Source organism: Peromyscus eremicus, unplaced genomic scaffold (genome assembly GCF_949786415.1).
Source record: "Peromyscus eremicus unplaced genomic scaffold, PerEre_H2_v1 PerEre#2#unplaced_3404, whole genome shotgun sequence".
Lineage (NCBI taxonomy): Eukaryota > Metazoa > Chordata > Mammalia > Rodentia > Cricetidae > Peromyscus > Peromyscus eremicus.
Genome location: NW_026737638.1, coordinates 9468 through 35491, shown reverse-complemented (window position 1 = coordinate 35491; position 26024 = coordinate 9468). Strand labels below are relative to the sequence as shown.

Here is a 26024-nt window from a genome sequence, read left to right as displayed (position 1 = left end):
TCAGTCTCTCTCTGTCTGTCTCTTTCTCTGTTTCTGTCTCTCTATCTCTCTATCTGTCTCTCCATCTGTCTGTCTGTCTGTCTGTCTCTCTCTCTCTTTCTCTCTCTCTCTCTGTCTCTCTGTCTTCCAGTGTCCTTCTTCACTGGAGACAGAGCCTCTCACTGAACCTGGAGCTAGGCAGAGAGACAGAAACTCCAGTGATTTTGGTCTCTAGCACACTCCCTTCATAGCCCTGGGGTTACAGGAGAGCATGTGACCATGCCTAGATTTGTACATAGATGCTAGAATCTGAATTTAGGCTCTTATGCTTGCACAAGGAGTGCTCTTATCCACTGTACTGTGTAGCTAGAGTTTTTCTGCCTGGCCCAGGGTCAGGGCAAATCTCTCTCACCCGCCAGTCCCACAGCCTCAGACCCAACCAAGTAAACACAGAGACTTGTATTGGTTACAAACTGTATGGCCGTGGCAGGCTTCTTGCTAACTGTTCTTACAGCTTAAATTAATCCATTTCCATTAATCTATACCTTGCCACGTGGCTTGTGGCTTACTGGCATCTTTACAAGCTGTTTGTCATCATGGCAGCTGGCAGTGTCTCTCTGACTCAGCCTTCCACTTCCCAGCTTTATTCTCCTCCTTGCCCCGCCTATACTTCCTGCCTAGCCAACGGCCAATCAGTGTTTTATTGATTAATTAGCAACACATTTGCCATACATCCCACAGCAGTACTGTCTCTCCAGATCAATACCTTTCACTGCCCCTGGAATAAAGATATATGTGACTTTTTTCTGGCATGCTAAATAAATTGCAAAAGTTATTACTAAAGATGATAATTATATTAAAGTAATCAAAGCTGGGTGTGGAAGTCATGGAAGCAATGTGGCTTAGCAGGAGGGATAAGGAGGGCATGGATTGAAAGTAGTGATATACTCAGTTTAATAGTTGTTTGACTTTTTAGAACATCTTTGTTATTCAAGCATCATCTTATTCATTAAAATAAAATAATATACCCATGTTCAGTGTTCATATGACAAGTAGCAATTAAAAAGAGTAGTACTTAGAAATGTGTACAATATATAAATGATTAAAAGAATTTTATTATAAGTTGTTTTAGAAGAAATTAATCCAATCTAAAAAAAAGTGTCTTAGATTAGGGATGTATAATTGATTTTTTATTTTATGACCTTATTTGTTAAATTGTGTTTTGAAATACTGCTATAGAGTGATTATATTTCCATCATAATTTCATAAGTAATTGTCTACTTGCCTATGACCTCCACCAGTTTACATTTTTCAATATAGCATATGGTTTGTGGGTTTTAATCATCTTTATAATCCCAAATCCTAGAAAAATATCTGCTTGTTAAGTTAACTCGGATTTCATTTTGTCTTTATAAGTAAAGCATAACTACTTGGAGATAATTTTTTTCTTTTATCACTGGCATATATTTATTGTACAAAGGAATGAGTACATTGTGACATCTTCATACTTGTGTAACATGTACTTTGCTCATAATGACCCCATCCCAAACCACCCTCTATTTCTTCCTTTTCCCTTCACACTGGGGCCCCTTTCTTTTTCCAAATAGTTCCTCATGAAAATATGAATGTATACTCATATATGTATATATAATCTAGATTACATGTATGTAAGAAGATAGGATCTTTTTCCTTTTGAGTGTAACTTATTACATTCAGTACCATAAACTATAAATCCATCCATTTTCTTGAAAATGACATAATTTAGTTCTTCTTTCTGGCTGGACAAATCTCCATCATGTATGAATGTCATGGTTCCTTTATCCATTCATTTGTTAGAGGATATCTGTGCTGTCTCCACAACCTTGTTATCATGAATAGATGTTCAGGTAAGTTTAATAGTATACTTATATTGCTTTTGGTATATACTCTGCAAGTGATACTACTACTATTACTTATAAAAAGATCATAAAGTAATTGTCATTCAGAAAGAATAAATTATTAAAAAATTAAACTAAAAAGAATAAATTATTATGTATGTTGCCAGATATTTCTTTTTTTATAGTATTTTTATTTTATAATTAACTTAATTTCACATATCAGCCACGGATTCCCCTGTCCTCCCTCCTCCCATCCCCCTAGCTCTCCCCCACAATCCACCCCCCACTCCCACCTCCTCCAAGGCAAGGTCTCCCCTGGGGAGTCAGTCCAGCCTAGCAGACTCAGCCAAGGTAGGTCCAGTCCCCTCCTCCCTACACCAAGGCTGAGCAAAGTGTCCCAGCATAGGCCCCAGACTCCAAAAATTCAGCCCACACACCAAGGACAGGTCCTGGCTCCACTGCCTGGGGGCCTCCCAAACAGTTCAAGCTAATAAACTGTCTCACTTATCCAGAGGGCCTGGTCCAGTTCCATGGGGGTTCCTCAGCCATTGGTTCACAGTTCATGCATTTCCATTAGTTTGGCTTTTTGTCCCTGTGCTTCATCCAAATATGGTCTCAACATCTCTCGCTCATACAGTCCCTCCTCTCTCTCGCCAATTGGACTCCCGGAGCTCCACCTAGGGCTCAGGTGTGGATCTCTGCATCCTCTTCCATCAGACACTGGATGAGAGTTCTATCATGAACCAGAATATATAAAGAACTCAAGAAATTAGACATCAAAATACCCAACAGTCCAATTAAAAAATGGGCTACAGAGCTAAACAGAGAATTCTCAACTGAAGAAACTCAAATAGCTGAAAGACATTTCAAAAATTGCTCAGCATCCTTAATCATCAGAGAAATGCAAATCAAAATGACTCTGAGATACCATCTTACACTAGTCAGAATGGCTAAGATCAAAAACACTGAAGACAGCTTATGTTGGAGAGGGTGTGGAGCAAAGGGAATTCTCCTCCACTGTTGGTGGGAATGCAAGCTTGTATATGTACCACAAAATGTGGTACATATACACAATGGAATACTACTCAGCAGAGAAAAAACAATGACATCATGAAGTTTGCAGGCAAATGGATGAAACTAGAAAAAATCATCCTGAGTGCAGTAACCCAGACTCAGAAAGACAAACATGGTATGTACTCACTCATAAGTAGATACTAGATGTAAAGAAAAGGATAACCAGACTGCAACTCACAATTCCAGGGAGGCTACCTAGTAAAGAGGACCCTAAGAAAGACACAGGGATCACCCAACAACAGAGAAATAGATGATTAGAGCTACATGAGCAAACCGGGGGTGGGGGTTAATGGAGGGCAAGGGTCGGGGGAAAGAAAGCTTAGGGGAGAGGGAGGTACCAGCTGGATCAGGAGCAGAGTGTGAGAATGGAGAGGGAGATACTATGATGAATGAAGACCCCAGGGGAATAGGAAGAAGCAGAATACTAGAGAGGTCCCCAGAAATCCACAAAGATACCTTCACTGTAGACTACTGGCAATGTCAAGAGAGTGCCTGAGCTGACCTGCTCTAGTGATCAGATGGCCAAATATTTCTTTTTAAACACTTCAACATTAGCTGTCTACTTGGAGAAAAAAATGATACTATATTTTAAAAGACAATGTAATTTTTACTTTTTTTTCTGTTTCGATGTTGCATGACCAACATGTTATTTTTACAGATAACTTCAGCATCAGTTAGTGAATTAAACACCTGCTATTAAATGTCATTAAAGTCAAGATTATTGGTCTAACATAATAGAAATGGCTTTTCCATGTGAACTTGAAAGTATCTCTCATTAAAACAGTCCACTATCAGCCTGTACCTCACCTGGGCAACACAGTAGAGCTGGCTGGCCCTGGTGGTGTAGGTGTAGGTGAGCTGGCTCCCAAGGGCATGAGAGCAGTAGAACTGATGCCTCCCCTTGCTGCATACTGCAATGAGCTAGCTAGGGTGGTGCTGGAGAGCCTGCCCTGATTTTGTGGAAGAAGGAAAGCTGGTGAGTTGACCAACCCAGCAACCACCTAGGCCCAGAACCAAAGCTGTGAGTTGGCCCATTCCAACGTCTACCACATCTATGATCTTCTGGAGCAAATGAAGGGGCTGGTCCTGAAAACCCAAAGCCATAGGATCTGCATGACACAGGATAACCACTAGATGTCCAAAGGGAGCTCCAGTAAGGACACACTATCTATTGTGTAGCAGAAACCAGAGGCCTCGAACCATCTCAATGACTCCTTGCAATGAACACAAGTAAGATGCCACACTGCAGCTTCTACAATAAAATTTTTCTTTTCTTTTCAATTTTATTTTGTTTTATCTTGTGGGGGGGGTTGCAAGATCAGATTCGAAGGAACAAGGAGATGATTGGGATCTAGATACACGATGTGAAACACATAAAGAATCAATAAAAAGTTATCAACCTAGTGCAACAACATATTACTATAATCCAGACTCCTTTCTGAAACTGGAGGACCAACAGAATCCAAGGGTGGGAAGTCAGCTTCTGCAACACACTGATAATCAATTAGAAAACATATTTTGTGTTTCTGAATATTTATTTTTAATTTTTGTAAAAAAAAGATTAAGATAGTAAAAAGTAATTTTAGTGGCACTAATTTATTAAGAACTATACTTCACCAAATATTCTCATTTTCTCAACATAATATTGTCTCAATTAATTTTATGAATCTATGTGATAAACAGGATTCAGAGATATTTATTTAAACTAGGCAAAAAGAAAATGAAAGTAATTGCTATGGATTTTGAAGGTACTTTTTTTGGAGGCATATTCAAGGGTGAACCCAAAGTTGACCATTAAATAACTAAGGTAAGGCTTGAATCTACCAGTATAAATGGCTAATAATAAAATCACATTCAGATCTAATGACTGAGAGTAGTTCTTCATGAGCTTTCATTTTAATGCATCTGCTATCATTCAATTATACTTTATAATTTTTTTCATATTAATAAAGGAAACAACTTTATTGGTTCCAGAACAGTGCTGAAATGAACTTTAGTTCTTCCTTAATTTTACAGATGCCACTTACTTCCAGATTGCCTAAGTCTGCATGAGTCCCTCTGCCTTTCAGTCAGGTTGTTTCATATATTGGTAAGACAGTTTGGTGGCTTTGTAATTTTCTATTTTCCTATTTTTAAGAATATGAATATATTATCTCTGCTGCCTGATGTGGCAAAGGTCAGTGAGTTTTGTTAGATGCGTAGTGTGTACAGCAACAACCTTGAATCACACAGGGTAGTTTCACCACCCTAAAACAGTACTCTGTTCTTTGGTCAATCAATTCCTGAAGAATGCTTGGTAACCAATGACAAGTTTTGCTCATTTTGTCATTTGACCTTTTCCAGAATGTTGCATGATTGGGATCAGATAACATGTAGCCATTTCACACTGAGGATTGGGATCAGATAACATTAGCCATTTCAGACTGGTTTCTTTCAATTAGCAATACTCATTTAAGATACACCCATGTTTTTATTGCTTGATAGCTTATTTATTCTTATTGCTGATTTCCTTGTTTATCTGCCTTTGAATATTACAAATATTCACAAGCAATTCTATAGAGAAAATTTAGTTAACAGTATTGAAACCATTGAATGCCTATTTTCAAACATGAACCTCACTCTTATTCTTATATCTGATATAAAAACTCAAAAGTTAATCACAGATTATAAAAGTATTCATTTAAAAAATCTGTATAATCTAGATTTAAACAAATAGTTCTTGGATGGAACTCTAGAACCATAAACAATTTAAAGAAGCTTTTTTAGTTGGGCTTCACCAAAAATAAAAACATCTTTTTACATAAAAATACTCTTTTCAATATGAAGACTATCTATAGTACAGAGAAAAACATTTTCAGGTTAGGAGTCCAACAAAGTATTTGATTCTAAAATGTATAAAAAAATGCTTGAAATCTAACAGTAAGGAAGCAAACTATAACTACCAATTTGGCAAAGATCAAACTGACATTTTCTCCTTAGCTAGACTTGCTCAACAACAGGGAAGCTATGCCTGGTACCAAAAACCCAGCAAACTACCCAGGACTAGTGAAGCCACAGATTTTGGAGAACCTCCAACTGCCACTTTACTCAACCAGTATAAACCCTAACTACAGTCTAAATTTTTGTCCTTACACCCATAGATAAGTATCATCCTTACCCATCATCAAGGAAATATTATGAAAACCACAACCATTCAAAAATGCAGAGGCATGACAGAGACCCACAAATGGACAGTGTGCAGAGAGTGAGAGACTTTGAAACACTCAGTCCTGACAAAAAGATTCATTAAGTGGTAAACATTGGAGAATAGTCTGAAAGACATAGGAGAGTTAGCTTTGGGGATATTTAGGTTTTAGGCAGAGGTAATGACTGGATCTGAAATGTCTTAAGCATAATAAAGATACATATATGATGAATGTCAAACAAATGAGCCAGGGAAATGTAGGGGAGTTCAGAGAAGTTCATGGCCAAGCATTTGTAACTCTCTCAGTTAATAGAGTTTCTTTTTTTAAATTGCTTTTATTCTTTGATATTATAATATAATTACATTATTTCTCCCTCCCATTTTCTCCCTCCAAAAACTTGCATGTAGCCCTCTTTGTGCTTTTTCAAATTCATGGCCTCTCTTATCTTTTTTCATTAATTATTATTGCATGTATACATATATATGTACATGCATATATATTTCTAAATGTAACTTGTTCCTTCTGTATAATGTTATTTGGATGTAGGTTTTTAGGGCTGACCATTGTATACTGGATAACCATTTGGTATGCTCTTCCATAGGAAAGACTATTTCTCCCACTCTCAGCATTCCTTAGTTGCCTGTAGTTCTTTCTGGGTGTTGAAGCCTCCTGGGCTTTCTCCTATCCACTTTGGCATGTCTATTGTTGCCCATGCTCAGCTCATAGTTAGGCAGTCATGTGGGAGAGACTGTATAAGTGTGGTTTCTGTCATCACAGGGTTCTCACATCAAACTCCTGATCCTCTGGTTCTTACCATCTTTCTGCTCCATCTTTTGCAATCATCACAGGGGTCTCATAGCAAACTCCTGTTCCTCTGGTTCTTATAGTCTTTCTGCACTATCTTCTGCAACGATTCCTAAGTGTTAGGTGCTGGACTTGTTTTGTTGATGTACCCATTAGAGCTGGAATCCATAACTCCACTTCTATTTTTAATTTTATTTTTCTAAACTATTTTTTAAAAATTTTTCTTACAATATGTTTTGACCATGTTTTCCCCTCTTCCAATTCCAGTTTCCCTCTGATCCTCCCCACCTCTCTCCTCACCCAAGTTTATGTTCTTTATCTGTCTATCTCTCTCTCTCTCTCTCTCTCTCTCTCTCTCTCTATATATATATATATATATATATATCTGTCAAAACAAATAAACAGAAATAATATCAACAAAAAAGAAATGCACACAAAATTGTAAGAACAAAATCAAAATAAACAAGCAAAAGATCCATAAGACAAAATACTCAAACTAAGCAAGTTGAGACAAAATGTCTACAAAAAAAGAAAAACATTGAGTTTGTCTTGTGTTTGGCCAAGTACTCCTGGGATGAGATCTGCCCTGCAATGTGGTTAATATACCCAGTAAGACTCCATTGGAAAAACTGTCTCCTTTGCCTGCAGTTATCAATTGCAGATAGCCTCTTGTCAGCAGTGGAAGCCTGTGTCCGTTACCCCCTCTCAGTTCTGGCACCCCACCTGGATTGTTCATGCTGCCATAGTCTGTGAGTTCATTTCTACATATTTTATTAAGTTTTTTGAGAATTTGATATAATATATTTTGGTCACATCTACCCTTTTACTCTCCACAGATCCACTACTACCTCACTGCCTCCTTGTAGTAGGACAGGCCCATAGGGTCGAGGAAATTGGCCCAGATGTGGTAGCCAAAGCATGCACATAATGTATTCCTTAAGAGCCAACCTGGAGTCTGCCTGAGGGCCTAGCAACAGGAGCTGTCAAGGTTCCTAGTCAATGTCAGAATTCCTGACAGTGCCCAGTGAATGAGGGATGACCACACAGACTGGGCACTGGGATGAGGTTGTATAAGGCCTTCCCCATTATTGAATAGATGAGTTCATTATTTGCTTTCAAGGGATTCCTGGTGTCTGAGTTGTTGACACAGCACCTTTTCGCCCTCTCCCCCAAGGGAGCTGTTAGAATCCAAGCAACACCTCCTCTTTTTCATTTCTTCTTTTCTTTCTTTAATTTAATAACCCATTGACTCTAGTTTATGTTCTACATATGCTACTAATTTTGCAGGCTTCCACTGGAACATGGTGAATTTACCAGGAGATATACCTGTGAAGAAAACTAACTATTCCTCTCACAGACACTGTCAACTGGTCATAGGTCATCAGTTAAGGGATTGGGCCAAGGGTTCCCTGTGTACTCCATTGTAGAACATTGCTCTTACAAAAAGGGCCAAAAATAATAAATCTGAAGCACATAAATTTTAAAATCCCTTTAAAAACTATTCAAATTATTGATATATAGTTTTGTTTCTTTTTATTTTCTTTTTATTTTATTTTATTTTGTTTTTTTGAGACAGGGTTTCTCTGTGTAGCTTTGTGCCTTTCCTGGAACTCACTCTGTAGCCCAGGATGGCCTTGAACTCACAGAGATCTGCCTGCCTCTGCCTCCCAAGTGCTGGGATTAAAGGCGTGCGCCGCTGCTGCTGCTGCTGCTGCTGCTGCTGCTGCTGCTGCCGCCGCCGCCGCCTGGCGATATGTAGTATTCAATAACTAAACAATTTGAAAACCTTGGTTTTTCATAGCCATTTTTAATTTACATTATATTGAAATTAAGCAGTACAAGCTTAACAGAACTGCCTCTTTCATAATTGTATCTCGGATCTTCTAGGAGTCTAATTGAAGGGAAGTAGAACTTCATTCTATTGGCATGCCCTCAAAATAGCACAGACTCACCACAGATCAGTAGATGGCCCAGAGACTCTCAGTCTCTCTCTCTCTCTCTCTCTCTCTCTCAAAGGAGCTTGAACATCAATGACCTTTGCTCATTGTCAGCTAAGACACTGCCTTAAATGACTTGTATCCATCACAGATTCATTTCTACAGATAGAGAATTACATGTTTGATTTGTTTAAAAATATAAATACCAAAATTGTAGTTTTTAAAACATAAAGCCCAGAGGGGGAAAAAGAGGATAAGAAGAATGCCAATTGTTTATTTCTTCATAACAAAATATGACCTGAGATGTAGACACAGAACATTTTCATGATAGAAAAATGAAGCAGTTTATAAAAGCTACACAATTAGCAAGGTTAAAATATACAAGATTGAAGAAAATTTAGTGAAATTGTTAGATATATTGAAATATAAGTACTATGATTTTGTTGTTATAGTAACAATCAAGAGGGCATCAAAGAGGTGGTAGCTTTTATCAAAGATGTGGCTGCTGCACAAATAGATACCTTGAGCCTGGAGAGAAATAAAACAATATTCTGTGATGGTATGCAATGGTAAAAGAGGGAATTGTCTTGGGATAAAGAACAAAACTGAGTTTATAAAGATCCCTGTCAACTGTAACAAAAATATCTTGGATAGATTTTTACATAAATGCTTTGTAGGAGAGTGTGAGAGTGCTAGCATAGCTTTTGCAAGGCCTTGGATCTAATTCCACTAATGCAGATAAAAATACTTAAGATTTTTAAATGTGAGCCGGGCGGTGGTGGTGGTGCTCGCCTTTAATCCCAGTACCCAGGAGGCACAGCCAGGCATATCTCTGTGAGTTTGAAGCCAGCCTGGTCTACAAAGCGAGATCCAGGACAGGCACCAAAACTATACAGAGAAACCCTGTCTTGAAAAAACAAAAAACAAACTATGGTGGTATTTTATTTGTACTGAAATGTGATTTTAATTGCATGTTAATAAATAAAGTTGCCCGGGGGTCAGAGCTATTAGAGCCATAGCAAGAGCGTGGCGGCGGTGGCACATGCCTTTAATCCCAGCACTTGGTAGACAGAGCTAGGTAGATCTCTGTGTGTTCAAGGATACAGCCAGCATTGGAGACACACGCCTTTAATCTCAATCCCAACCATAGAAGACCTGGAAATCTCTACAGACAAGCAATAACGAGGCAGTCATGTGTTTGGGTTTACAACCAATGAGAAGGCAGAACAGAAAGACTATATAAAGACAAACACACAGGAAGTAGGTCCCTTTTGGAGAGCTCTCTTGGCTGAAGAGGATCGCTGAAGCAGGAAGAGTAAGGCTCTTAGCTCTGACCTCTTGGCTTTCTTCTCTGAATTGGCTCTGTGTTTCTTATTTAATAAGATGGTTGGTTACATCTACAACAAACAAACAAACAAAAACCAAAAAAACAAAACAACAGCAAAAAAAGATTTTTAAATGAGATTAGAAAGTCTTTCTGGTCTAAGAATTTACTTTCACAGCAAACTTTGGTGAGTCATGCCAAGTGCAACGGTCTCAGAGCTGACCCCCACCATTCCATGCTGAGACTGACACAATACCAATCCATGCTAAGGCTGACCCACACCAATGTGCCTTGAGACAGGAATGCCCTGGCACTGTAGCTGCAGAATCTGATGCAGATTGTTTTCCTCATTTCTATTCTCATTCTTTTTGCTCTTAGTCTTGATTATTTCAGATTCCAGTCACATTGACTTCAAGCTTGGGAAGGCACTGTAATCATCCGCTTTTGATTCTTTTTCTTTTCTTTTTAACCTGGATCAAGTACAGGTAATAATCTCTAGGAATAGTCTATTCCTCCCAGCGCCCACTATTGTATTAGGGAGTACATTCCCATCTCTTGATTGATTTTCTCCCATAAGACACAGAATTTAGATAAGGTAGTTTAATATGACAACTAATGAAGGCTAACAGATGATTCTCCTCTATTACTGATTCAGTAGTAATGTATACTTCCTAATCACTAATGAAATAAATTCAGAAATAAGTGACTATTTTTATCTATCCTACACTTTTAAAATTGCCCTAATCTACTAACACATACACACACACACACACACACACACACACACACACACACACACACAGAGAGAGAGAGAGAGAGAGAGATAAGAGAGAAAGAGAGGAAGAGACAGAAAAGATTTTTATTTTCTTTGAAATTCAAAGTGAACAAAACCAAAAATATGCCTCAAGTTCATAGGCATCAATTGATGTAGTTCCATTATAAGTTTAGATTAAATAATCAGGAAGCATTTATCAAAATCAACCCAATCAGTTGTAAGAGAAATTTTATTCAGATACAATTAAGAGTGACTTTTAGAGTAACAAATACCAGTCTTTCCTTGGAAACTAGGGCTTGGGGGAAATCAAGAGGCTGAGCAAAAATAGTAAGACAAATAGCTATGGTCTATGTTTTTTGTGAGGCTAAAATTGTGGGAACAATCTTCACCGACTCATAGGTAAAGTGAGGTAAGACCTTTTGGCCCCACTGTTTCCTAGGCTGTTCATACATGGCTCTGATACAGCAAGCTGTGGTAATCATCTTTTTCCATGAGGAGTGGTTGCCTTTCTTCCTGGAACTGCCTCCTCTTGCGACAGCACAGCCGACGGCTGAGCCCTGCCAGAGCTGCAGCAACAATGGCTCCCACCAGTGCTGCCCCAAGGAGCCATGGCCAGATCCTAGTGGCTTGCTCCAAGTAGGGCTCAATATAGTTTCTGTAGAAGCCTGTATCTGAAATAAAAATAGATCATGCTGTTTTTACAATATCACCATCAGCAGCATTTTCTTACTTTGAAATCAGATGTTTGGGTTTGAATGAAGCCTCTTTGCTTACCAAATAGAAGAGCTTGGGGGAAGTGAACCTAATCCTTCTCAGGCTCAGTTTCCTCATTAAGAAGAGAGGAAAGAAATTCTCTGCTATTGAGATCCTTTGAAACCTGTGTAATACCTTGGCGTGTAGTATTGTTAGGTATTGTTGTTACAACTCCTTCTGGTGGTTGTGCAACAGTACTGCAGATCTATATAACAGTTCTATTATTAACTATTGATGATTTGTTTGATAAATTATTATTTGAGAAACACTGATTGTACTGCCAGCTAAAGTTCAGTAGTCTCAGAGCAGTCTCAGGAACTCTAGGACATTTGTACAATCTCTGCTTTTACAGAGATCTCAGTTTGCAATTATTTTATACGTGTGTGTGTGTGTGTGTGTGTGTGTGTGTGTGTGTGTGTGTGTGTACATGTATGTGGGCATGTTTGTGCCATGTAGGTGCCACAAAAGCCAGAAGAAGGTGTTGGATCCTCTGGAGCTGAAGCTACAAGTAGTTATGAGCTACCTATATTGGTGCTGGGATTTGAATTCCTTCCTCTGTAAGAAGAGCTAGCTCTCTTAACTGTCAAGACATGTGTCGAGCCCCACAACCTTCAATCTTAAAACAACAGATTTTAGTCAAGGGTGGTTTTGAAATAATTTTGAGTTAGTAAAGTTCCTAGCCTCCTGATCATCTATAGTAATTTCAAACCTGAAAAGAATTTGCCACTGGGTTAGGATTAGAACACTTGTGGTTCCCGCCACCTATAATTTTCTACCTCTTAAATCACCTAGTTCAGATCATCTAAGATATGCATTTTGAAAATAACATGCTTGCTGGTTTCCCCTGCACTCTTCTTGAGTTTTTTGCTGAAGTCAAATTTGACCTTTAGTTTCATATAAGCATTTCAGTCCAAGAAACCATAAACATTTAAAATGTTATAGTTCTAGCATTTCTTCTATTACATCCATGACATTGTATTAGAGTTACTATTTATATGCCTGTATTCTGTATTATACTGAGCCCTTGAAAGCCCAAACTATAAAGCAATCCTGCAATTTGGTAGAGTACCTGAAGTCCATGAGAGAATTAAATGTTTACTCAATGACTAATTTTGTTTTTGAACTCAGAAAAGGTAATGAAGGAATGATACAGGTTGATATGAAAAGATATATAAAGAACAAATAATACCTGTAGAACTGAGTGACATTAATTTAAATAATCAAAAGATTGAAACCAAATGAAAATGTGAAAATCATTTTTAGGAATCCTGAAAGTCACTGTATTAAATACACTTGACAAATATTTTTGATAATGGGACTTAAATGCCTAGATTCAGTCGCTCTTAGTTATTTAAATACACAGTTCATTTTAAATGTCTGGTCAATATGTGATGAGTTACATCATACATACTATTTACTTTATGTCCCAGGGATCAAACCTGGAGAGCAGCCAGTGCTCCTAACCACTGTGCCATCCCTCCAGTAACTTGTTTGACTTTTATAGAAACCTACAGTTAAGAGACTTCGGATATCTTAAAGAGAATGAACTTTTAATATGTTTTTATTTTTTAAAGACCATGGGACCTATAAAGCCATATTATTTTTTAAATTGTGATGTTACTATTAGCATGGTATCTTAGGGACAAAGGAGGAAGGAAATGATACAGTTGAACAGTCATAAGTTTGTGTCAGCTTGACAAAGGGTCAATTTGCCTGGCAATTTTTTATGTTAACTAAAAACAAGCTAGGATCATGTGGGATATTGGAGCCTCATTTGAGAAAATATTTCCATCAGATTGGCCTGTGGGTACGTGTGTGGGATAATTTCTTGATTAATGATTGATGTGGGAATTCCTAGCTCACAGTGGACAGTGTCATCTCTAGGCAGGTGGTTCTGGATTGTATAACAAAGGAGGTTATTTTGACCTACAATTTGTTCTGCCTGCAAGATGTGCTGGGATAAGGGTGGCACAGAACTTGTGGGAGTAGCCAACCGGTGACTGATCCAATTTGAAAACCACACCATATAAGGGAGCCCCTGAATGACATTGCCTGGATGGCCAAGAACCAGAGGTTAGAGAGCCCAGAGACCTAGGATCAAATCAAACCAAACGCAACTGGCCAAAATGAAGGAACAAATGAATGAATGAATGAAAGAATGAATGAACAAATACATAAATAAAGTCAATAAAATGATTCATTATGATATTCTGCTATACTTGTAAATCAGAGCCTGTCTCAGTCATCATCAGAGAGCCTTCATCCAGGAACTGATGGGAGCAAATGCAGAGACCCACAGCCAAACATTAGACAGAGCTTGGGAAATCCTGTGAAAGAGCAAGAGGAAGGATAGTAGGAGCCAGAAGGGTTGAGGACACCAAGGACAAGGCCCATGGAATCATCTAAGTAGGGCTTATTGTGGGTTCACAGAGACTGAAGCAACAATCATGGAGCCTGTAGGGGTCTTAGCGAGGCCATTAGCATGTATGTTATGGTCATTCAGCTTGGTGTGCAGTGGGGTTTGGAGTTGTCTCTGACCCTATTGCCTGCTCCTGGAACTCTTTTTCTCCTACTGGATTTCCTTGTCTAGACTTAGCATGAGGGTTTGTGCCTAGTCTTATTGTAACTTATTGTAATGCTGTGTTCAGTTGATACCTCTGGGAGGCCTGCTCATTTCTGAAGGGATAGAGAGAAGTGGATGGGTGGGGGAAGGGGAGAACTGGGAGTGGGGAGGAAGTGGAAACTGCAGTTGGGATGTAATATACCACAGAAGAATAAATTCAACAAAAAAGAAAGGAAGGAAGGAATAGAAAAAAAGAGAAGGAAAGAAAAAGAAGAAAGAAAAGAGGGAGGGAGGGAAGGAAGGAAGGAAGGAAGGAAGGAAAGAAGGAAGGAAGGAAGGAAAGAAGGGAGGAAGGAAGGAAGGTTGGTGGGCTAAGCAAGCTGTTTGGAGCAAGCCAGTAAGCACTATCCCTCTGTGGCTTCTGCCTCAATTCCAACCTCTAGATTTGCAGCAGAGTTCCCTCTGGGATTTCCCTGAGTGGTGGACTGTTTTCTGGAAGTGTAAGATGAAATAAATCTGTGCCTGTCCAAGTTGCTTTTAGCCCTGGTGTTTATGACAGCAACAGAAAACCAAACTAAGATACTTTATTATGAAAGCTCAAGTGCTTTCAGTTTTACTTCTGTTTCTTGTTCTGTTCTTTAGCTTATTCAAATATTCTTTGTTCATATCATTTCAAGTGATCCCGATGTTCGTTATCACCAAAGCATCATCTTCAAATAAACTTTATGTATTTCCAAACAAAATTTTGATATTTCTTTCCTTTTTATCTACTGTTGAACCTCAGCAGAGTTCTTTTTTTATCTTTTTAATGTCATGATTTTTCTGGCATATCAATTTACTCGAAGTTTCATTATTTTTGCCACACAAATCATTTGAATTGCTTCCTACCTTGTCATTTGCAATGTATCTTCTCATTATCAACACAACAACAAATACATAATGTATTTCAGAGTCACTACACTAATTTAAGGAATTAAGGTTACGTAGTTTAGAAAGGTTTGTGAGTGTTGTGTGTGTGTGTGTGTGTGTGTGTGTCTTTGAAAGTGTGTTTGAAGACGATGCTTTGTTGATAATGAACACTGAGATCACTTGAAGTGATCTGAACAAAAAATATTGAAATAAGCTTATATATAATGAACATATATATAATAAATATATATAAAATAAACAATTTATTTGGAGTATTGTGGTGGTTTAAATGAAAACTGTCCCCCATAGGCTCAAGTGTCTGAACACCTTGGCTGTAGTTGGTGCACTGTTTGAGGGAGGTTAAGGAACTTTTAGGATATGAGCCTTGCTGGAATAAATACTTCACTGGTGGCACATTTTGATTGTTCATAGCCTCACCCCATTTTCAGTTCTTGCTTGTTTGTTTTCAGTGAGTAGTTTAGAGGGTGAGCTATGATCTGTGAGCTTACTGCTCCAGCCATCTGCTGCTATGCATTTTCTACCATATGGACATCAAGACTTCAGGGATCCAAACCAAAATAAATAAATAAATAAATAAGACCTCTTTCTCCAATAAGTTTCTGGCCTTTCTCTCTCTCTCTCTGTCTCTCTCTGTCTCTCTCTCTCTCTCTCTCTCTCTCTCTCTCTCTCTCTCTCAATTAACACTTTTCTTCCTTCATTTTACATGTCAACCACAATTTCCCATGCCTTCTCTCCTTCCATCCCCTCTCCCTGACTCCCATCTATGCCCCTCCCCATTCACCCACTCCTCTTCTGTCTCCATTCAGAAAGAGGCAGGCATTTCATGGACTTGAACATAGCATGGCACATCAAATTGAGATAGGACTGAGCTCCTTTCCCTCTATAAAGACTGGACAAGGTAATCCAGCATGGAGAACAGGTTTCTCCCAAATCAGGACCTGTCCCTGGTTCTTACCTGGCTTTTGGGAACCTATTTCCCATGCTGTCCTTACCTTTTAATCAGTTAGTCCTGAAAGAAAATCACTTGCTACTCAGTTTTTAAAACACCACTAAATTCAAATACAAGAGAAAATGTTTGACAAATTCAGACATTAGCTGCCCTTAACAACACTATACTTAAGTAATTATCAACATGAATACCTGAATGATGAATAATGACCCTCTTGAACTAAATTATTTCAAAAAATAGTTTTTTTTTTTTTTAGAAATCTTGAAGTTTGGTGATGAATAGAGATAAATTTTAAGTACTTTGAATACACAAAAGAAACAATAATAAAGAATGATTCATACAATAGAAAGTAGGAAATTTCTGTTATTTATTTAAAACCAAATTTCTCTGAAGTTAACTATGTAAATTTGCAGCTATATGAAAACATAGCAAATCAGTAAAGCATTTCAACTTTATTTTGTTTAACGTACTTAAAATAAATATATTCCACCTTCTAATGGAAGTTTTTACCCTCATCACCTTTCTCACATAAAAATGTTTGTTACCTTTGCCTTAACCATGTGGACATGAAGAGGGGGTGATGAATCAGGCTGTGTTTGTGAAAAGCAATATAACACCTGAAAGAAGCTATCGTGGAGTAAAGGAAAGATCATTCTATAGGTAATCAGTATAGATATTTAATATTTTCTGATTACTAGCTTTGTAATTTAGATAGTGATTTATCTTTATGTGTCTCAGTTTACCATTTTATAAAACACAATATCCATCACTAGAAACTGGAATTCTAAAGATTATTCAAGATAACAGTGGGCATGTTGATGGCTCTCTCATATAGATTTAAGGGCCAGGTTTGGAGGGCTTGGAGTTTCAAGCCTACATTTCCTATTGCACTGAAAAGTACTTACTCTGATGTTTCGTATCTCTTACTTCTACCACATAGCAAAACCTGAGTCTTGTGCCCGGGCCTTCTCCAATTATTCTCAAATATAACAGTGAATTGTACTACAATTTATTTGTTTTACAGGTCAAAGTTTTCAAAAGAGCCCTATAATCTCCTTTATTTTCACTCAGTATATAACTGATTTGTCAATCTCTATGAATTTTGTCATCAAAATAAAATAAAAAATAAACTGGTCCATGTAACACACTTACACAAGCCCCCAGTCATAAAAAGCACACATTTTTTGTTAACTTTTATGATGTTTTCAATCATCTCAATGTCATTTTCTTTGTTCAATCACTCAAGAGAAGAATTTAATATTCCAAAAATACAGTGATTTTCTTTGCTTCTTATGTTTCTTTTTTCAGGCTAGAGTATTTTTCTGTCTTTTTCTGTCTTGAACCTGCCTACCAATCCTCAGTGTCAAAGCTGATCTATGCACAAATCACTGCTGCCCTATCTGTACCCTGTAAGATTTTGCTGATGATTGAGTCTTTGCACACTAGAATATTTTTCTGTCTTTTTCTGTCTTGAACCTGCCTACCAATCCTCAGTGTCAAAGCTGATCTATGCACAAATCACTGCTGCCCTATCTGTATCCTGTAAGATTTTGCTGATGATTGAGTCTTTGCACTTCCTTCCCAATCTGTTGGACTTCCACAGTGGATTTGGTGCTTACTGATATCCAGACTACATTAGTCATTGCAGTGGAACATAAGAACTAGGAATTAGTGAAGTTCACACATTTGTCCATTGTTTACTTTTCTGTTCATCTATTAATGTTTTATTAATTGTTCAAGAATGTATCAAAATAATAATGCTTCCTGAATATCTCTTACCCATAAACCATTTGTAGCTTTACTTTGTTTTTGTCTAGTCTTCATATACTACAGTGAAAGCTGAGGGTGCTAAGTGTACTGTCAAAATCATCTTTCTTCTTATATTGCTATTTAACATTTAAGAGGTCGCTTAAATTCTATAAGACTGATATTCTCACCTCCTTTTGTGGAAAATAATACTTATCTAATAAATAATAAATTAAATATGTAAGTAATACATGGAGTTATGGTTTAAATAGAAAGGGTTCACCCCCACCACCCAAAGACTGATTTTTAAAGGACTTGGCTGCTGGCTAGTAGTAGGTTTGGGAATTGATTAATCATGAGGATTCTGGATACATCAGTTAATTAATCAATGATGGGTTTTCCAAAATAATGAGGTATAGTTAGGAGGTGCTTGAAAGTAGGATATGAGGCCTGATTGGAGGGTTTAAGTCACTGGAAGTTTGCCTTTGAAGGATATATCATAGATATGAGTCCCTCTTTCTCTCTACTACATACTCCTAATATGCTATTTCTGTCTTGCCTCAGGCCCAAACCAATGGAACCTATCAAATGGTATGATACCTATAGATCCATAAGGAAAATAATTTCTTTAGGTTGTATTTCTCAGTCGTCATTGCAAAAATCAGGTAGACTAGAATTGTATGTAGTTTCTGCATAGAATAGGCTTTCATTTTTACCTATCCCTTCATTATCAAGAAGATATTAATAGAGTTCAGCATAGGAAGATCAAAGCTCAGAGCTAATCCCACTCCTAAGGCTTTTTCAACAAAAACACAGTAATTGACATTAAAAAGTATTATGAAGCTCATTATTAGTTGGTACTGAAAGTTTCCATTATTGTATTAGTAACCCTACCAAGAGTCTCCCAGTGGTAGATTATAAACTGTTGACTTGTGTCATACTACATGCACTGAATTTTTTTGCATAGTTCAGAATAGTCATTTAGTTATTGTGATCTAAATATATAACATGAAGGAACTGTGATTCAGAGAATTGAAACAATATCCCTAGGTCATAAAATAGCTAACTGATAGAATTATGGCTTAAAAGCATCCTAATCCTATACTCTTCAATAATTTACTTGTACAAGATGCCCTATAGTAGATAGAATAATTATAAATTTGGGAATCTTCAGAATTTAGTCTGTAAATGACAATGAATTGGTATAATACAGATTCTTAAGGAGTTTTGAGAAAACATTGTATGCACACAAGATTTTTTTTTAACTATCCAAAGAAGACTGGCCACACAAGATTCTACAGTTCATCTGAAGACAACTGAAACTTACCTGGATCCAGTAGGTAGCTGTAGTCATATCCCAGATCCTTGGATGAAATGAAGAAATCACCATTTCTGTATAGCGGTATAAAAGGAACCATGTAGGAGTCTCTGTTATGGCCGATGGGTGCATTGGCTTCTGGATAAGCTTCCAGAAGAGGACGGTGTCTTCTGAGCCATTGTTCAAAAATACTATAGAGGGAAGGGTTATTCAGACTCAGGAATATTTTATTTAAAAGATCAATATTTGAAATTCTTAGAAAGCAATTATTAATATGCCAAGACATGAACAAATGCTGACTATCTTCAAACTCTAGCAAATTAGTATTGCATATCTTGAAGAAGATCACTCATCAGAAATAAGAGTGAGGATAACTTCAAGGTTTTCCATGGGAAAATAATTAAACTTTTATAGCCAGATTAGAGTCTTCAGAATGCAACTTTGGATTGCATGAAATTTAATCATAGTCATGTTAAATATAAGTTTTTACAAATGCAAGGAGAGTCAAAAGAAAAATCATATAAAACTAAGTTGACAAAGTATTAGAAATTACTCACTGTTCATTTGTGGTGGTTATTTCAACCTTTGTTTTAAGTTTGGAAAAAGGTCACGTTTTCCAAAGCAGAGTGTACCTTCAATGATAAAGGGTGAAACATCCCATTTCCAGATTCCTCTAAAGGTTTTATGTGATCACATGATCATTATGCAGGCATTAAAATAGAACCATTTTAGAAATAGGAAACAGTCACACACACACACATACACACTCACAAAGGACAATGAGAATCCATCTTAGTAGTGAGCAATGGCGACCTTTGAAACAACATCGAATTTTCATGGGCAGCAAAACTAGTTGTATCATGAAAGAGTCTCTTTTGCGCTATTTGGTTCTCTGGAATGCCTGCTCCGGAGTTTGTGGAGGTTGTCCCCTTTGTTCTCTTTTGTCTCTGAGTTTGTTTCACAATAGTTCTGTGAGCTAGCTAAAATTCTTTCAGCAAACTTTCCTATTAAAAGGAGCCGATGTTAGTTTCTGTTTGGCACAACAAAACCGGTAATAATGCTAAAAAATTAAATGGATCAAAAGATGGAATAAAAATGAATTAAAATTCAACCAGTAAGAGAATTTATATAAAGCCCTTAGAAGCATGACAACAACAAAAAAATTGATTTGTGTCACTAGACTGTATAATATAGGAAGATAAGAGATCTGGAGTTTAAGAATTTTCCTTGTGAAATAGTTTCTGGTTTTAATCACTCATGACTCTCTCTCTCTCTCTCTCTCTCTCTCTCTCTCTCTCTCTCTCTCTAACATATATATATATATATATATATATATATATATATATTACTGGATATACTGGAGACATGGTCACCTCATTCTCATAATCCAACAGATCCAAAATTCAGTGTGATAATGTTTTTATGAAAATACCAAATAAATAAATTACTGCTAATTTTAAATTTTAAATTAGTGTTAGTTCATGGTAAAGAGCAAGTTATATAAGGAGAGGACGATAATACTTGAACAAATAATAAAAAAAAAAGCTTTTACAATTTAAAATACACCAAACAGAACAAGAGAGCCAAATAGAATAAACACAATTTTTTTTCCTATGGAATAAAGCAATTCTGTTCAATTGAAATCTTTTCTTCAATCACTAGTCTGGTCAGTATTGGATATTGCCTATGCATTATTGAAGGGTCAGCAGGTCATTGGTAAACACAAAAATCTGGACCATGAATACTAAAATTTTTCTAATTTTGGTTTATTATTAAATATATATTGAGCATCTGTTGTAGGCCAACTTCTTTTCTTCTCCAAAATGGAAATTCCTATGGCATAAAGATACCATGCAGATTAAAACAAAACCAGTCACGGAGGTGTTTGTTAAACAGCAGCATCTTCCCCATGACCCCTCTTGCTCAACTTCTTTCTTATTATTATCAATATAGTAGGAAAACTTTACAACTGGTGATGGAAATGAATTATGCTATGACAGAAATATGAAGGTCGTGTGTTTGGAGCAAAGTCTCTAATGATTGTTATTCTTCTGATAGACAGAATTAGGAAAGAGGAAGCTTCTCAAAGATTGATTTCCTTTGGCTCTCAGATTTCTCAACTGAAAAAAGTCAGAACTGGTTTAAAAGCACCAAATTCTATGTAAGACTTATAATGTTTTGAATATTTTTAATATTAGCTTCTACTATTATATTCAAAAGATTCTTACTTGTTAACAACATGCAATTTAGAAAATACTAACAAGCCAAAAGATGAAAAATTCACTTGTAATAGCTTTATATCTGATTATTGAGGTGTGTACACATATACTTGACTCAAAGTGGATATTATACTATTAATTTATATACAATATATTTGTTTAAATCCATATGTTTTCAACTACTAAATATATTTTCAGCCATAGGAGAATCTTGGGCTATTTATTTTTTCCCAATTCTCTCTACACTTTCATATAGGAACTGGCCAATGCGTAGTGAGTCACTAGACTGGGGCTGGAGGTAAAATTTGTACCTGATGTCAATTGAGAAAAATTAGTATTAAAGTTAATTTATAAATAATTTTGTTTCTACCAAGAAATAAAAACAAATCTTTTACCTAAATAAGACAAGAACATCAATCCTTAGCACCAGATTTAATGGATGAGACCATTAATTTGCTTATTATCTTATCAACCTTTGAAAATGAAGACATTAGTCTTGATTAAAATCTCCAATGGTAGTTCTCATCTAAAGTTAATTTCATCAAACTGTGTCTAGAATGGCTCCCATTGAAATACTAATAGTAAATTGGATAACCACACTGACAGTTTGGGGGAAAATCTTATTGAAAATTCACTGGAAATTAATCTGGATAGATTTATAAAAGTCTGAGGTAGTCAGATAGGCATTATAGAATTAGTAAAAACTGATTGTAGAAATATGGAATGATCTGTTTTATAGATAAACCTAACAGAATATTTTATTTCAAGCCTAATATAAAGTCCTTGGTCACTCTTGTCCATACAATAATAAAAGGGCAAAGTGGAAAATGAGCAGCTTCCCCTAAAACCATAAGAAAATCTATGTTTCAGAACAAATTGATGACCCTAAAGCTGTCAATATATTTGCATCCTAAGGAATATGGTTAAAATACATCTACTAGGAGCCAATACAGCTGGATTCATCGAACGGTAGCAACATCTATACACTTTCAGGAACATCTGGAGACTTATTCTATTCTAGGGTGATAGTGATAAATTTATAGGGCATCAGTCCCAAGAGAATTACAGCATATGTTATGACTTTCTATCCAGGAATTCTACAAGGTTTTGAGGATAAAAATCCAAGATTCTTGTCTGACTCTCTCCATGATGACAGCAAGCAACCATTGTGAAATATATTGACAATCATTTCCAATTGAGGATGACTGCCAGAATGTGTTTTCTCTGAAGAAAGTTTTCTCCCCATTTGCCCTCTGTTCTTGTCTCATTCAGTGGGAAAGAAAGAACAAGAGCCCGAAGCCGCCAGAAAATATATTTATAGTGCTGTAGCAAGGAAAAAGAGAATGAATAGGGAGAAAAGAGTTTAGAGAAACACATTTTTAGGCCATAGCACCCACACACTGGTGCATTAAAAGTTACAAATTTTTCAGAATATTTTGTATGACTTCCTGTCTCATACTGTATTCGTACCAACAACGGTACAATGTCAAAACCATATATTCTTGCTGTGGGATGGTCTGTATGTCAAGTGTGTTGCTGATTTGTCAATAAATAAATCACTGATTGGCCAGTGGCCAGGCAGGAAGTATAGGCAGAACAAGGAGAAGAATTCTGGGAAGTGGAAGGCTGAGAGAGAGACACTGCCAGCCGCCACGATGAGAAACAGCTTGTGAAGATGCCGGTAAGCCACGAGTCACGTGGCAAGGTATAGATTTATAGAAGTGGATTAATTTAAGCTGTAAGAACAGTTAGCAAGAAGCCTGCCACGGCCATACAGTTTGTAAGCAATATAAGTCTCTGTGTTTACTTGGTCAGGTCTGAGTGGCTGTGGGACTGGCGGGTGAGAGAGATTTGCCCTGACTGTGGGCCAGGCAGGAAAACTCTAGCTACAAATGGTGCCCAACGTGTTGGCAAGTGTTTCCACCTAAAACCTGAGTAAAAAGATTCTAAAACGGAGCTGAAAACAGTTCCTAGTTGTCTCTTTCAAGTTAGCGGCAGCCTGCATGTTTGAGCTACTGCTGGCGGGTTCCTTGCGTGCGTGCTCGAATGAGTCCTCTGCAAGTGGCACATTAAGCTGTGTGGTGAATTTAGCCTTTGCTGGTACAAAAAAAAAAAAAAGAGGTTTCTGGGCTACACGCTGCTTTGATAGAAGCATAGACCCACTATTTCTGAGAGTTGATGGCTCCCAGACCTGGCGGAAAACGTATCACCGCCATGTTGGGAAGCTGAAGTGGGCGGAGCCAGCAGCCACAGCGCCAGCCCTTTCAGGCTTAGAAGGCTGCAGCTTAAAGCAATAGGCTCAAGCTAATATAAAAAAATAAGCCACGTAAAGATGGCTACCACACAGAGAATCTGGATTATGTTCTCTTTGATATTCATAACTGAAGAAAAACATTTGATTACAAAAGCTGTTGAGTTATGCCAAAATGTATTTTTTAAAGGTACCTTGACTTCAAAATTTGGATATAAGGATATGTTGCTTTGGAAAAGAGTCTCTGCTTTTGTTTCCATAGAAAGCCAGAGGCTATGGATTTGTTCCAGATTAAGATACATCAGGTTTGACCAGCCAAGGCCACCTGAAAGGTCTCCGATGACACCATGGCCCAGATGATCCAACATCCAGAACCGTTTCAAGGCAACTGGCTCAGACGATACACCCTCATGGACTACTCCATAATCCTAAAATATTCTTTGTGTCCCCATAAGATACAGCGCCCCCCTCCAGCAGGAAGTAGTAAGAGAAACTACGCCCAAATTCCCAAATATACCAAGCTGACTTTGGAGATATGTAAAGGTTAAAACCTTCCTTTTTAAGAAAAGAAAAGGGGAAGTGCTGTGGGATGGTCTGTATGTCAAGTGTGTTGCTGATTTGTCAATAAATAAATCACTGATTGGCCAGTGGCCAGGCAGGAAGTATAGGCAGGACAAGGAGAAGAATTCTGGGAAGTGGAAGGCTGAGAGAGAGACACTGCCAGCCGCCACGATGAGAAACAGCTTGTGAAGATGCCGGTAAGCCACGAGTCACGTGGCAAGGTATAGATTTATAGAAGTGGATTAATTTAAGCTGTAAGAACAGTTAGCAAGAAGCCTGCCACGGCCATACAGTTTGTAAGCAATATAAGTCTCTGTGTTTACTTGGTCGGGTAAGTAAACCACTTGAGTGGCTGTGGGACTGGCGGGTGAGAGAGATTTGCCCTGACTGTGGGCCAGGCAGGAAAACTCTAGCTACATATTCTACCTAGAGGAAATACAATGTACTGAGAAAATATAAAGGTTCTTAAGGAAGGCGTATGGGAAATCCAAAACCAAGAGAAGAGACAAAAGTAAAGGCACTAGGGAAATTTGAAGCTTTTGCTAACTACAACTACAGAAAAACAATTTAAGATGATTACAGGTTTCAAAAAATTATTATGAATACTCACTCTAATTATGTATGTACATCAGCTTCTACAATTAAATAAAAGCAAATATTAAAGCATATCAAAATTAAGAAAAATTATCTGAAGAGACAAGCCATTGCCAGAATCTCAAATACCATGTATACTTTAGGGATTATCAAAAATTGAATTCAAAATAATATTGAACTCAATAATATGTTGAGTTAACAAGGAAATGTAGATTGTTCACAAAAAGTAGATGAGATATGTAAACAAACATGCAAACTCTAATAAAGAATAAAAGGAAACATCAGAGATTTTAAAAATTCCTTTAACAGAGATAAAGGATGTCTACAGTGAGTGGATGTGTAGACAACATAGTTGAGGAATGAATTAGCAAACTTAAAGATGATTTAGTAGAAACTTCCCAAACCAAAATGTAAAAATAAAGAGAAGAATCAAAAAAGGAGGATGATGGAAGAAAGAGGAAATAAAAAACAAAATAAATGCTCCCAAATGAGAATTGTTGAATAATTTTAAAGATGAAGCATAATCACAGTTGTAGTATCAGACTATAAGAATGAACAAAACAGACTGGATATACTCCAACAAAATAACTTGGACTTTTTGGAGGAATAAGGGTTTCATATATCCAGTGAATATGAATGCCTTGTAGTGCTATGGAGTAAGGATATGATTAAAGAAATAATTATTATAACACACAAACATACACACAAAGAGGGGAGAGAGAAAGAGAGAATATTTCAGAATGACAGAGGAGCCAACTAAAATTCTTCCCAATTCTTAAAAACAAAACAATTTAAATTAAAATATTAAGTAGTTTTGGCTTTTCATCAAAAATATAAAATAACCGAGACTAGGACACCTGAGTCCTGTCTTCGTGAATGGATTAATGTTGTCTTTGGAACTGGATAATTTCTCTAGGACAGGAATTATTATGAAAAATATTTTGTCCCTTCCTTGCTTTCTTGTTTTCTTGTGATAACTGATCATTCTATCTTTTCTCATTGGATGTCAAAGCAAAATGAGCCACAGAACCCACAGCCTTAAGAACTCTAAGAAAAAAATCTGTTAATTAATCACCCAGTTTAAAAATATTCTAATAGGTACCATGGACTGAAATATAGTAGAAAATCTGTTAGGCATACATAGCCAAGGGATAAAAAAATATCAGAGAGGAAAAAAAATACTGA

The 26024-nt window shown here is 37.1% G+C and overlaps 1 protein-coding gene across 1 annotated transcript; it reads right to left on the bottom strand.

Annotated features, from left to right (window-relative positions):
- Positions 1-11399: 11399 nt before the first annotated feature.
- LOC131902167 (tyrosinase-like) lies at positions 11400-19468 on the bottom strand (the record flags this gene model as incomplete). Its single annotated transcript, XM_059253211.1, has 2 exons — positions 11400-11626; positions 19224-19468. Coding segments are annotated over 2 exons (472 nt in total), but the record flags the coding sequence as incomplete, so codon positions are not given.
- Positions 19469-26024: the final 6556 nt, after the last annotated feature.